This window comes from Phyllopteryx taeniolatus, unplaced genomic scaffold (genome assembly GCF_024500385.1).
Source record: "Phyllopteryx taeniolatus isolate TA_2022b unplaced genomic scaffold, UOR_Ptae_1.2 contig_27, whole genome shotgun sequence".
NCBI classification, from domain to species: Eukaryota; Metazoa; Chordata; class Actinopteri; order Syngnathiformes; family Syngnathidae; genus Phyllopteryx; species Phyllopteryx taeniolatus.
This window is the reverse complement of record NW_026903195.1, coordinates 335,208-349,609: the sequence shown is the minus strand read 5'-3', so window position 1 is coordinate 349,609 and position 14,402 is coordinate 335,208. Positions and strand designations below refer to the sequence as shown.

The following is a 14,402-nucleotide window of genomic DNA, read 5'->3' as shown; positions in this document are numbered from 1 at the left end:
CCGGAGTGCCCGGAGAAAACCCACGCAGGCACGGGGAGAACATGCAAACTCCACACAGGTGGGGCCAGGGATTGAACCCGGGTCCTCAGAACTGTGAGGCTGACGCTCTAACCAGTCGGCCACCGTGCCGCCGGAGCATTTATCAAGAGTCACAAATACTTTTTGCATTGTGACGAATTTCCTAAAAATGGGATTAAATGTATTTTTTCATTTTATCTATATTGTAATCATTTCTCTTATAATCGGTTGAATGAGTGAATATTAATACAAATACTTATACATTTAATATATGTTATATTTATATATTCTATCTAATATATTTTACCTCCTGGAGACTGAAGGGAGAAACCGCCAGAAACAAAACAACTGAAAGAGGCTGCAGTAAAGGCCTGGGAAAGAATTTCAAATGAAGAATGCAATAGCCTGGTGAAGTCAATGGGTCGCAGGCTTGATGCAGTTATTGCAAGTAAGGGTTATTCCACCAAAATATTAAATGTTATTCACTAAATTAATTTAATCCTGTCTGTTCCAATACTTTTGCTCGCTTGAAAAGTGGGTGGCTTCAAACAAAAGGTGCTCTTTCCTGAGTTGAGAAACATATCCATCCATCCATCTATCCATTTTGTTCCGCTTATCCGAGGTCAGGTCGTGGGGGCAGTAGCTTTAGCAGGAAAGCCCAGACTTCCCTCTCCCAAGCCACTTACTCCAGCTCTTCTGAGGGGATCCTGAGGCGTTCCCAGGCAAGCCGAGAGACGTAGTCTCTCCAGCGTGTCCTGGGGCATCCCCGGGGTCTCCTCCCAGTTAAACATATCTAGATGTAAATTCCATGAACTGAAAGCTGGAATTCTGAATGTCTCATATTTATCTATTGATCTGAAACCCAAATGTCTTCATTATACAACAAAAACAAAGAAATTGACTTTGCCGTTCCAATTCTTTTGGAGGGGACTGTATGGCTTGGATGCAGCTGCTTGGCCATGGAAACCTATTCCATGAAGCTCTCTGCGCACTGTTCTTGAGCTAGTATTAATGCCCCATGAAGTTTGGAGGTTTTTAGTGATTGACGCTGCGGAAAGTTGGCAACCTCTTCACACTATGCACCTCAGCATCCGCGGCCCCCGCTCTGTCAGTTGACCTGGCCTACCAATTCGCGGCTGAGTTACTGTCGTTCCCAAACGCTTCCACATTCTTATAATACAGCTCAGTCGACTGGAATATGTAGGAGCGAGGATATTTGCATTTTCAGTTGCATCAAGTAGTTCTAAAGTATTGCAGCACGTGTGGATGAAGCAAATGCTGTTCCAACATATATTGACAGTAAAAAAAAGAACTGAATTGAACTTTATTTAGCATTTTAGCATCATTTATATTTGTTGGTTATTTTTTTATGATTTTAAATTTTTTTATCTATTCACATGTAGAATATGCTTATGTTTATGTTAAACAGTGATTATGTTGACATTTTAATGTAATCTTTTTTGTTACTGATTTTATTTATTTTTCAGGATTTTCTAATATAATTTTTATTTTATTCAATTGTAGTACATTCTTATTTTTAAAGTTACTTTATGTAACCCAATGGTTAATAATAAATGGCTCAGTTTTTCCTCATACCTACTGTTGCTGATTATTGTTCTCAGTTTGAGTAATATCACTTCAGAATCAGAATCAGAATCATCTTTATTTGCCAAGTATGTCCAAAACACACGAGGAATTTGTCTCCGGTAGTTGGAGCCGCTTTAGTACAACAGTCAATTTACAGAACACTTTGGAGACATAAAGACATTGACAAAAAACTATTGTGCAAAAAGATGCAGAGTCCTCTAGCACTTAGAACTTAGAGCAGTTCGAATGACTAATATCGCAATAGTCCGGTGCAATGAGCATTGTGCAAAGGGCGCTGAGACTTCAAGGAGTGTATGCGGTTTAAAGTGACGAGTAGTGCGATAATCTGGGACAATGGTTGTGCAAATGTTACGGATATTCCTCAATCAGTGTGCAAATGGAGCAGATGCTACTCTGGCATGAGTGGCCAGTATATGCAAATAGTGCAGCATGGCGAGACAACTACAGCGAGTGCACGAGTAATACATAATTGGCCCCACAGAAATGTGACAACGAACTCAAGTCAAAAAATTGCCAGCTTGTTGTAATGGAATTATAGGTTAGCTGTTTAAGAAGTTGATTGCTAGAGGGAAGAAGCTGTTGGAATGTCTACTAGTTGTAGTTTGCATTGATCGGTAGCGCCTAACTGAAGGAAGGAGCTGGAAGAGCTGATGACCGGGGTGGGGAGGGTCCGAAAGGATTTTGCACGCCCTTGTCTCAGTTCTGGCAGCGTGCAAGTCCTCAAGGGTGGGTAGGGGGGTACCGACAATCCTTTCAGCAGTTTTGATTGTCCGTTGCAGTCGGAGTTTGTCCTTTTTTGTAGCAGCACCAAACCAGACTGTGATGGAAGAACACAGGACTGATTCGATGACCGCTGTGTAGAACTGTCTCAGAAGCTACGGTGGCAGGCCATGCTTTCTCAGAAGCCGCAGGAAGTACATCCTCTGCTGGGCCTTTTTGAGGACGGAGTTGATGTTGGTCGCCCACTTCAGGTCCTGGGAGATTGTAATTCCCAGGAACTTGAAGGTCTCGACAGTTGACACAAGGCAGCTGGACAACGTGAGGGGCAGCTGTGGCGAAGGATGCCTCCTGAAGTCCACGATCATCTCTACAGTCTTGAGCGTGTTCAGCTCCAGGTTGTGTCGGCCGCACCACAGCTCCAGCTGCTCCGCTTCCTGTCGATATGCAGACTCGTCACCGTCCTTGATGAGGCCGATGACAGTGGTGTCATCTGCAAACTTCAGGAGTTTGACAGTCGGGTTCGCTGAGGTGCAGTCGTTCGTGTAGAGAGAGAAGAGCAGCGGAGAGAGGACACAACCTTGGGGCGCCCCAGTGCTGATGCTGCGTGTGGATGAGGTGGCCTCCCCCAGCCTGACCTGCTGTGTCCTGCCCGTCAGAAAGCTGTAAATCCACTGGCAGATGGCAGGTGAGACGCTGAGCTGGAGAAGCTTGGATGAAAGGAGTTCAGGGATGATGGTGTTGAACGCTGAGCTGAAGTCCACGAACAGGATCCTCGCGTAGGTCGCTGCACTGTCGAGGTGTTCTAGGATGAAGGTCAGTCCCATGTTGACTGCATCATCCGCAGATCTGTTCGCTTGGTAGGCAAACTGCAGGGGGTCCAGCAGGGGACCTGTGACACTCTTGAGGTGGTCCAGCACGAGACGTTCAAAGGACTTCATGACCACAGATGTCAAAGCGACAGGCCTGTAGTCATTCAGACCCGAGATTGCAGGTTTCTTGGGGACTGGAATGATGGTGGAGCGTTTGAAACGGGATGGAACTTCGCACATTTCCAGAGATCTGTTGAAGATCTGAGTGAAGACTGGAGCGAGCTGGTTCGCGCAGACTTTGAGGCAGGATGGGGACACGTGGTCCGGGCCTGCCGCTATTTTAATCTTTTGTTGTTTGAAGATGCGTCTCACATCCTGTTCATGGATGGTTAACGCAGAGGTCAGAGGTGTGGTCGCGGGTGCGGCCAGGTGGGTGTGTGGTGTGAAACTGTCCTTTTCAAATCTGCAGTAGAAGGTTTTCAAGTCGTTGGCTAGTGTGCTATTGTTCTCAGCTTGGGGGGATCGTCGCTTGTAATTAGTCAGCGATTGGAATGCATGCCAGACTGATTTAGAGTCGTTTGCGCTAAACTTATTTTCCAACTTTGCTGTATAGATTCTCTTTGCAATGTTAATTTCTTTAGTCAGCTGGTTTCTAGCTCGATTATACAGGGCCCTGTCCCCACTCTGATATGCGTCCTCCTTAGCTTGGCGAAACTGCTTAAGTTTAGCAGTGAACCACGGCTTATTGTTGTTGAATGTGCGAAATGATTTTGTTGGTACACAGACCTCTTCACAGAAACTGATATAGGATGTGACAGTGTCTGTATATTCATCCAGGCTGCCAGCTGAATTTTCAAAGACACTCCAGTCTGTGCAGTCTAAACAGCTTTGAAGTTCCATCTTTGCTTCATTTGTCCACTTTTTGACTGTTTTCACTGTAGGCTTCGCACATTTAAGTTCTTGCCTGTACGTCGGTATTAAGTGAATTAAGCAGTGATCAGACGAGCCCAGGGCTGCACGAGGTATAGCACGGTATGCGTTTTTTACCGTAGTGTAGCAGTGGTCTAAAGTATTATTTTCCCTGGTAGGACAGTCGATGTGCTGCTTGTATTCAGGGAGTTCGTGGTTGAGTTTAGCTTTGTTAAAGTCCCCAAGAATAATGAGGGGTGAGTCGGGGTGTTTTTTTTTCAATTTCGTTGACTTGATCGGCGAGCGTTAGTAATGCGGCGTTCGTGTTAGCTTGAGGCGTTATATAGACTCCAGCCAGTATGAATGATGCGAAATCACGTGGCGAGTAGAATGGTTTACAGTTTAAGAATAGCGACTCCAAATGCGGGCTGCAGTGTGTGCTGAGCACCGTGACGTCCGTACACCATTTTTCGTTGATATAGAGGCATATCCCGCCGCCCTTTGTTTTCCCCGATGATTCCATGTCGCGGTCCGCTCGATGAATGTGGAAGCCGGGGAGCATGACGCCGCCATCGGGTACAGCATCGCAAAGCCAGGTCTCCGTGAAGCACATGGCCGCGGAACGTCCGAAGTCTTTCCTGGTCTTTAACAGATGATGAAGCTCGTCCATTTTGTTGGGTAGGGAGCGTACATTCGCGAGGTGGATCGACGGGAACGCCAATCTGTGTCCTCTCTTGCGGAGTTTCACCTGAATGCCGGCTCGCTTCCCTCTGTGGCGCCGCTTCCGTCTCCATGCGCCGAAAACCGCGGACGCCGCTCCGGTGAGTAACTCGGGGGAAAAAACTGAGCGGATATTCGAAAGTTGGTGACAGAAAGTCCGGAGTAGACTCCTTGATGGTTAGCAGGTCTCCCCTTGTGTAAGTGAGTCGTGTAAGGTCTCCAAAGACGGACGAAAAACACAAAAACAAAGACAATAACAAAGACAATACTAGAGAGCGCGTTACCGAGGCGACCACACTGGTAGGCGCCATCTTTACAACTTGATCAAGCCTTTTCCAACTTTCCATACCACAAAATAAGTGTGTATTGTGTGTATGATTATTACTGACGTCGGATTGGACCGATATTGGAATCACTGGAAAATCACCTCGGGATGTCACCAATTTGTTGGAAGTGTGTGTCTATTCCTTACCCTTATTGAACAACTCTCGCCACAACTTCCCGCTGCCTGTTTGTTGCTTTTCCAATGAAAGATAAAGAAAGAATGAACTCGTAATCATTGCAATTTGATACATATATTTATGTCCAGAACTCAACAATGCCAAACCACAGTCTGCACGTTACAACAGTGTGGGTTCGTAGTAAAAGAGTGTGGGTGCTAGACTGGCCTGCCTGCAGTCCAGACCTGTCTCCCTTTGAAAATGTGTGGTGCATTATGAAGCGTAAAATACAACAACGGAGACCCCGCACTGTTGAACAGTGGAAGCTGTACATCAAGCAAGAATGGGAAAGAATTCCACCTACAAAGCTTCAACAATTACTGTCCTCAGTTCCCAAACGTTTATTCAATGTTGTTAAAAGAAAAGGTGATGTAACACAGTGGTAAACATGACCCTGTCCCAGCTTTTTTGGAACGTGTTGCAGCCATAAAATTCTAAGTTAATGATTATTTGCTAAAAACAATCAAGTTACGAACCCTTGCTCTACAGTACATGTCACGGGAAGATGTAAGTACCAATGTTACAAGATTTCCCAAAAATGGCAGTCTGTCATAATGCTAAGTCTGGTTGGAATGGCCACTTCAACCTGATTGCTTCCGGAGCAATTGAGTTTTTTTTGTGTTGGGGGGGGGGGGGGGGATGCCTTTTTGGGGAATGTTTTTGTGTAATATTGCCTGTAGAAAATCTGGTCAAAAACACGTACTAATTAGAGTAAAACGGTATAACTTCATTATTTCACAACATATCTCCTTGATCCTTATGTTTCGTCTCCTACGCAGCGAACCCCTTTTCTGATTGGGTGACAAGTTTCAGTTAAAACTATTCACCAATAAGCTCATACGGGCCGAAATTCCATGGAGTTCTCCAAGTCGATGCGTCTAAATTAGCTTGACGCAAATGGCATCATTTGCCCTTAAAAATTTGACCTAAATAGCGCAAATAGAACATTATTCATGAGAAGAGCACTGTGGTCAGTAGGTCACATCAGTAATCAGTTGTTTTTTTTGTGAATTTATTTGTTAAGTAGGATTTTAAAGGCGCTTAAAGTCCTCATTCCATGCTTTTTAGAAAATTCAAAAAAGATGGCGGCCACTGTCACGTTGCTACTAGTAGTAGATGAGAGATGAGCAGTATTAGGGTGGTGATGAATGTCTATGACTGTATGGATGCTGAAGTTGTAATTTCGTGATCACAGAGTGCACGACGTCACCTGTGATGGCTGCAAGCTGAAGTTTGAATATTAACAAATAACTGCAATTTTCTAACAGCCGTTAGTTTGTCCATTGGAGAGTGACACACATACAGATGGAAAGGTTCAATCCTCCTGTCCCATTTAGTACTCTCACACTTCGCGTAATTTTAATGCTGGCATTTTCTACCTATCCATATCTCTTCAGATATGCATTCTTTGAATGGATGTCAGCCGGCTCTATGTTGTGGTAAAATCCTTTGCGGTTGTAGAATTTTCGACAAACAGCGAAACTCCAATGCCGCCAATAATCCCTGCTCAATCAAATACCACTGTCAAAATGCTTGCAATAGTGCAAACAGCCCAGCAAGACTCAAAGTGTGTCGTGTAAAATGAGGGAGAAAGCAATGTTTGTAAACAGGCTGCCGGTGAAGGCGCACACAACAGCAAGAGCGGATACTCTGCATCAAAGAATGTCGCGGCCAAAAACGCATAAAACAGTCCAAAACGGGTTAGCACGACAAACATGAAATGACAAAAAAGGGTGGAAAAGTACACATTAAGGAGAAAATTAGCAGAGCTGTTTTAACAGGCTGCCAATTCACGTCCATTTTTTTTTAAAACTATGATTGTATTTCCAGCCCAAAAAAAAAATGTTCTCGGTCGGTGTGCTTGCTTCTGGGACAGCCAGGTAAAGTTTGCACAACTTGGCCAAAGTGGGAAACCTGTCCTCATTCTGGGCCAACCACAGCAGCGGGTTCTGCATGGTGGAAATTGGAGCTGTTAATTAATTAATTACCCGACACCTCGTCGGTCATCAAATTAATCAACTATTTTGATTAATCGTTTAGAGCAGGGGTGCCCAAACCTTTTTGCCCCAAGATCTACTTTTCAAGCAGCCAACCTCCCGCGATCTACCTTTTTTTTGGGGTGTGGGGGCCGCGACCATGTCTCCGGTTTGAGAGTGCAGAGCGCTACCAGTGAGCTAAGATTCTGGTCCGACGATACAGCTCAGCACCAATGTATGTTGATGTACCTTGCATCACCGCATGAGCCAATCTTGCACAACACAATATAATTAACAATGTAATTTTTTTTTGTCATTACCTGAGTTTACGCCGATGACTTGCACTGAAGTGAATCAGCCAGGGATGCGTAGTCAGTGTCGTATTTTCCATGCACAGTCCTAAAATGCCGCTCCACATTTCCGTTCTTTGGTAATGCGATGGCAGACTGGCATATGAGGCATACACATTTTGAAAATGTCATTGTGAAAAAAATACTCCTCATCCCATTCCGTATGAAAGTGGCAAGTTTCTGTCTTTTTACTTGGTCCAGCTCCCCCAATCATTTTTATACCCTTTAAGTTTAAGAGAAAACACCGAGAGATAAAAATTGGAGGTAACTCACTGACTAGCTTGTTAGTTTTGACACAGTTTTTCGCCGTTGTTTGCGTATCTGCAGTTACCTTTTAGCAGCGTTGTTTGCGCATGTGCGTGACCTAAGTGTCAGAAAAATTCAGATATCATTGATAATATATGTATATCAATCAAGCAACGGGATGGATGATAGGCTGATGTCTTTTTTTTTTTTTTTTTTTTTTTTTATGTCACGCGATGTCATGCGATCTACCAATACTACTTTCGCTGTCGACTGGTCGATCGTGATCGACGCATTGAGGACCCCTGTTTTAGAGCCTTGGTTTCATTTACAAACATCTGATTTTACTTTGGAAAGCAATGATCAACATTTTTCCCCATTTTTTTATGTTACAGACCAAACCAATAACTGAATCATGAATCAATTTATGGATAAATAACAGTTTAATCTTTTACGATTTTTTTTTTTTTTTTTTTTGCAGTCGTAGTATAACCTGCAATAACCTGAAGCAGCCTCAGAAGTGTATATCAAACTAAGTAGCCCTTTGCATGAACCAGTACCCAAGAAGTAACTTTCAAAAAGGTTGTTGAATACAATATCACTCCCTCTCGTGTGATGCGTATGGTTTTATTTAATCATTAAACAATACCAAATAAACAATAATAATTAGTTAATAAACTAATTGGAAAAAAATGATTTCGCAATAAACTTTAAAGCTGCAGTGCGTAACTTCTTTCACCCCCAAGGCTGGAATTCTGCATTACAATAACAAAGCCATCGCTTTGATATGATGTTGGACCAGTGATTCCCAATCAGCGTGCCGTGAGAGATCTTCTGGTGTGCCGCAGAAATGATAAAATTTCACTTAATTGGTCAGAATATAATTTATTTACAAAAAATGTCTATTTGTTCACCTATCTACGCCAGCGGCATATAAAGAAAGACAGAACAAATACTCTTTTTATTAGATGGCACAAAGTGTATAATTGACTTATGTATCCACTTTTGGTGACATTTTTGTTTGTTGGTGTGCCGTGAGATTTTTCAAATGTAAAATATCTGCCTTGGCTCAATAAAGGTTGGGAATCACTGATGTAGGCGATGCCTAGCCTTGCTTCCCACGGTGTGATTCTGTTTCTTGTGAACGTTCTTATTCTTATTGGGGCGACAGTGGCTCAGTTGGTAGAGCCGGTCGTTTGTCCACTGAGTGAAGGGTCAGTGGTTCCCGGCCGGCTCTGACTCTCCGCTGTCGAAGTGTCCTTGGGCAAGACACTGAACCCTAAATCTCCTCCAGGTTTACATTGTAAATTAGAAACTGTTCTTAATTGCATTACCTGCTTAAACAAAGGAATAATAAAAATAACATTGTTTTGAAAGACAGCTGGCGACAAAAACTGTTGGATTTGTCGAATAAGATACTTATTGTATAATTATTTGCTGCTACAGAAAAGCAAAATAATGTTTAGTTAGCTTTTTACAAACTGGAGACAAGAGGCCGAGCCCTGCCCATTGCTAGGTAAAATGCATCACTTTCAGTCCGTCATTTCCGGTGCCCCAGTAAACGCGGAGCACAGGAACTTCACTGGTCGACACGAAATTTAAAAGATCATATCCTGAAAAATACAAGATGTTAGAGGAGCTGATAGGAAGAATTGTGTCATCTCCTCCAGTGAGTGACTTGGATGAAAATGACTTTTTTCCCCCCCCCCCAAAAAAAGTTATATACTGCAGCGTAATGCAAAATATATTTTCATCAGATTAATCGATGGAATAATCGATAGAATATTCAATTCTAAGAATATTCAATATTGACAGCCCTATTGGGAATTTGCGGTGTTTGCAAATACAGACGTTTCCGTACACTACATTATATCCACTTTTTTCTCAGTCGGATATGAAATCAGATTAGATTAAACTTTTCCTGTTTTTGTTCAATTAAATTTATAAAAATGATTTTTCTGAATTCCAGAATAATGAGAAAATTATATTTTAAGTTAATTTTTCATTACTTTCTTCAAAGACAGAAGTTTAGATAAAATTAGATTACTATGAGGGATGTCCCGATCCAACTTTTTCATTTCCGATCTGATATCGATATTGCCACCTTGAGTTTTGGGCGATTCCAATATCGGTCCAATCTGACGTCAGTAATAATCATACACACTTATATAGTGGTATGGAATGTTGGAAAAGGCTTGATCAAGTGATATTACTCAAACTGAGAACAATAATCAGCAACGGTAGGTATGAGGAAAAACTGACCCATTTATTTAAAGTAACTTTAAAAATAAGAATGTACTACAATTGAATAAAATAAAATTATATTAGAAAATCCTGAAAAATGACTTCAATAAAACCAGTAACAAAAAATATTACATTTAAATTGCAACATAATCACTGTTTAACGTAAACATAAACATATTCTACAGTGAATAGCTAAAACAATTGAAAATCTTAAAAAAATAACCAACACATATAAATGATACTAAAATGCTAAATAAAGTTCAATTCAGTTATTTTTTTTACCGTCAATATATGTGAGAACAGCATTTGCTTCATCCACATGTGCTGCAATACTTTAGAACTTCCTGATGCAACTGAAAATGCAAATATCCTCACTCCTACATATTCGACAGTCGACTGAGCTGTATTATAAGAATGTGGAAGCGTTTGGGAATGACAGCAACTCAGCCGCGAAGTGGTAGGCCACGTCAACTGACAGAGCGGGGGCCGCGGATGCTGAGGTGCATAGTGTGAAAAGGTTGCCAACGTTCCCCAGCGTCAATCACTAAAAACCTCCAAAGTTCATGGGGCATTCATATTAGTTCAAGAACAGTCCGCAGAGAGCTTCATGGAATAGGTTTCCATGGCCAAGCAGCTGCATCCAAGCCATACAGTCCCTTCCAAAAGTATTGGAACGGCAAGGTCAGTTTCTTTGTTTTTGTTGTATAATGAAGACATTTGGGTTTCTGATCAATAGATGAATATGAGACAAAAGTTCAGAATTCCAGCTTTCAGTTCATGGAATTTACATCAAGATATGTTTAACTGGGAGGAGACCCCGGGGGCGCCACAGGACACGCTGGAGAGACTACGTCTCTCAGCTTGCCTGGGAACGCCTCAGGATCCCCTCAGAAGAGCTGGAGTAAGTGGCTTGGGAGAGGGAAGTCTGGGCTTTCCTGCTAAAGCTACTGCCCCCACGACCTGACCTCGGATAAGCGGAACAAAATGGATAGATGGATGGATGGATATGTTTCTCAACTCAGGAAAGAGCACCTTTTGTTTGAAGCCACCCACTTTTCAAGCGAGCAAAAGTATTGGAACAGACAGGATTAAATTAATTTAGTGAATAACATTTAATATTTTGGTGGAATAACCCTTACTTGCAATAACTGCATCAAGCCTGCGACCCATTGACTTCACCAGGCTATTGCATTCTTCATTTGAAATTATTTTCCAGGCCTTTACTGCAGCCTCTTTCAGTTGTTTTGTTTCTGGCGGTTTCTCCCTTCAGTCTCCTCTTCATGAGGTAAAATATATTTGATAGAATATATAAATATAATATATTTTAAATGTATAAGTATTTGTATGAATATTCACTCATTAAACCAATTATAAGAGAAATGATTACAATATAGATAAAATGAAAAAATACATTTAATCCCATTTTTTAGGAAAATTGTCACAATGCAAAAAGTATTTGTGACTCTTGATAAATGCTTGTCAGGTCAGATTAAACAATAGAGGGGGCCCGCTATGCTTTGACCACCCCTGAATTAGACTCGTCACAGTCTAAGCCGCAGCATGTCTATCATCTCAGCTGACTTCGGGCAGAGGTGGGGTATACCCTGAACTGTTCACCAGCCAATCGTAGCGCAGACATAGACAACCTTTCACATTCACATCTACTGACAATTTAGTCTTTGATTAACCTACCATGCATGTGTTTAGAATGTGGGAGGAAACTAGTTGACGTCACACACTGTCATTGTGGAGTAATAAAGTTGACAACGTGACTCATCTAAGTGTGTGGGATAAGTGTGTGATTTAGGAGGCAAGACCCCTGCGGGAGTCAGTCCAGCCAGACAACAATGGAGAGCGGAAACAGTCCCACCCAGCTATGTTGTTACTGTGTCCTTATCCTCATCTCATCTCATCCTCATCCTCATCTGGGTTTCCTTTCTTGTGTCTTATCATCTGTATCATAATTTCATGTACCCTTGTGTCATGTGTCCTTATCACTCTTATTGTGATCTCATATGTGCTCATTGTCGTTTCTTGTCTCCTCCTCTCATGTATCCTTATCTCCAAATTCCTCATCTTTGGTTTCCTTGTCTCGTGCGGTGCAGAGTTGATTGAGAGCGCCATGTACCTGTTCAGGGCGACGGACGATCACACATACCTGCAGCTTGGCCTGGATGCTGTCGAGTCCGTCGAGCGGATCGCCAAAACGCCATGCGGCTATGCCAGTGTGAGTGCCTCCCTCGCAGAAGTGGCGCGAGGCCAATGGTCCAAGCTGATAGCGTTTGTGCTTTCAGGTGAAAGACCTGCGAGACCACCAGCTTGACAACAGAATGGAGTCTTTCTTCCTTGCTGAGACCATCAAGTATCTCTACTTACTCTTTGACCCAACCCACTTCCTACACAGCGGCGGGGCAGAGATGTGGGTTGAAGGTGGGGAGGATGGCCACTGCATCCTGAGCTCAGGGGGCTACATTTTTAACACAGAAGCCCACCCGCTGGATCCAGCAGCACTCTACTGTTGCAGCTACCACGGCCGCGAGCAACAGGAGCTCAGCGATATCCTGCTCGGCCTGTCACAGTCCGCCAAAGAACATGGTGGCCTATCGGAAGATTCTCCTTCACACGGCCAATCAGAGAGCATCGCTCTGAAAGTAGGCAAGGGGAAGACGGCACCCCCGCTGTCCTGTCCCGTTCAGCATTTCAGCACTCGACTCTCTGTCCTCGGTCAAGTTTTCACTGATAACACCTAACCTCGCGTGTTATGTGACTTATTCGCTGGATCTTTGTTTAGTCAATGAAGAGTACAATAGATTTTTATTTATCATGACCTTGTGTGACATCTTTTGTTTACTTCGTCACCATGAGGGGGCCTTTGTTTACTTCGTCACCATGAGGGGGCAGCACTCACCAGGAAAACGTCTGCATTCTGACCTCATGCCACACGCTATCATCTCATGTTTTCTCATTTTCCACTGCTTCACATGTCTCCTCATCTGCTCTGTCCCCATCCCATGTTTTTCCATGTTTGCCATGTCCTTCCCCTGCACCCTTATCGCATGTCTTGGTTTTATGTGTTCTCATGACCTCTGTCCACATCACGTACATCAGTGTTCCCCAACCTTTGCACCGCGGACCGGTTAGGAGTCTGCATTTTTCTCACGGACCGTCTGTGGTGGCGTGCATACATGTATGGACACACATACATACACACACGCTTGCCTCGCTTCTGCTTCCTCCTTCACCGTTCGTGGTCCGTCTACTGTGTCTGGCGTACATCACCTGAACCCTTATCTCATGTCTCCTGTGTCCTCATTCCCTTTAGCCTTACCTCCTGTCTCCTCATCTCCTGTGTTCTCATCACCTGTACCCTTTATCTCATTTCTTGTGTCAAACCCCCCTCTGACCCTTTTATGGTTTCCTCCTGATGACATGTCCTTCACATTGTCTCCTTGCCTGGTCTCTTTGGGTTCAGCTTGTACGACGCCAACTGTCATTTTCGGCATGTCTTGTTTACCAGTAAGTAAAAACAAAACAAAAAATTTTCATACTCTATATGTGGCAAACTAACTAGTGGCATTATAGAAAGTTATTAGGATGAAAATTACTTTTCATTCATTATTAGCCCCATTTAGCAACAAGTAGCTTTGATAAAACCTATAAATATCAATACTCCACATTAGAGGCAATGTCCGGTGAATCTATATCCTTTGCTCTTCAGAGTTCCTAAGAGGAGAGCACAGCTATTGGTGACTGGCTGACTACAACCCCTGGCCTAGTATATCTCTTAAGTGTGCTATGCACTGTCTGATAGTCACATGATTTCTACACACGAATTTACACACAAACATGTTTCTAGAAACTGTAAATCACAAGTGAAAGCATATTGTCAACTACCATGATTCTTGCTAAAAAGTGTCCCAAAACGTCCAAATTGTCATATGTAAAAAAAGGCTGAGCTGTTGCAAAAGCCTTTTTTTGTTACCAATTCCAAACCCATTTTTACAGTAACTTGAAGAATAGCTGAACAAACTATTACTCTTCCTGTCAAAACAAGTTATCCATCAATGTTTTTGTGTATGTATAGTTAATATGATGAACCAATTAAACATTTATTTCCAGTCTTTACGGCCATTTGAGGGAAATTGTGACGAAAATTAGTTTAACACCGCTGTGTGGAAATGTCTGTTATGTATGTAATAAAAATAGAAAAAATGGTACCATATTCATTAATTTTGGTTGATGGGATGTGTATGAGGGAATTATTCAAATACGTCCTCGTTGAAACTGCTTTTATATGTGGACATC

The 14,402-nt window shown here is 42.7% G+C and overlaps 1 protein-coding gene across 1 annotated transcript in view; it reads left to right on the top strand.

Moving 5' to 3' along the window:
• The window catches only part of edem2 (ER degradation enhancer, mannosidase alpha-like 2), a 61,838-nt gene extending 48,914 nt beyond the window's left edge, over positions 1 to 12,924 (top strand). The window contains exons 10-11 of the mRNA XM_061765165.1: positions 12,203 to 12,324; positions 12,392 to 12,924. Of these exons, the coding sequence (XP_061621149.1) occupies positions 12,203 to 12,324; positions 12,392 to 12,847 (578 nt within the window). The 3' untranslated portion in view covers positions 12,848 to 12,924. The remainder of the gene's footprint in view (positions 1 to 12,202; positions 12,325 to 12,391) is intronic.
• The last annotated feature ends 1,478 nt before the right edge of the window (positions 12,925 to 14,402 follow it).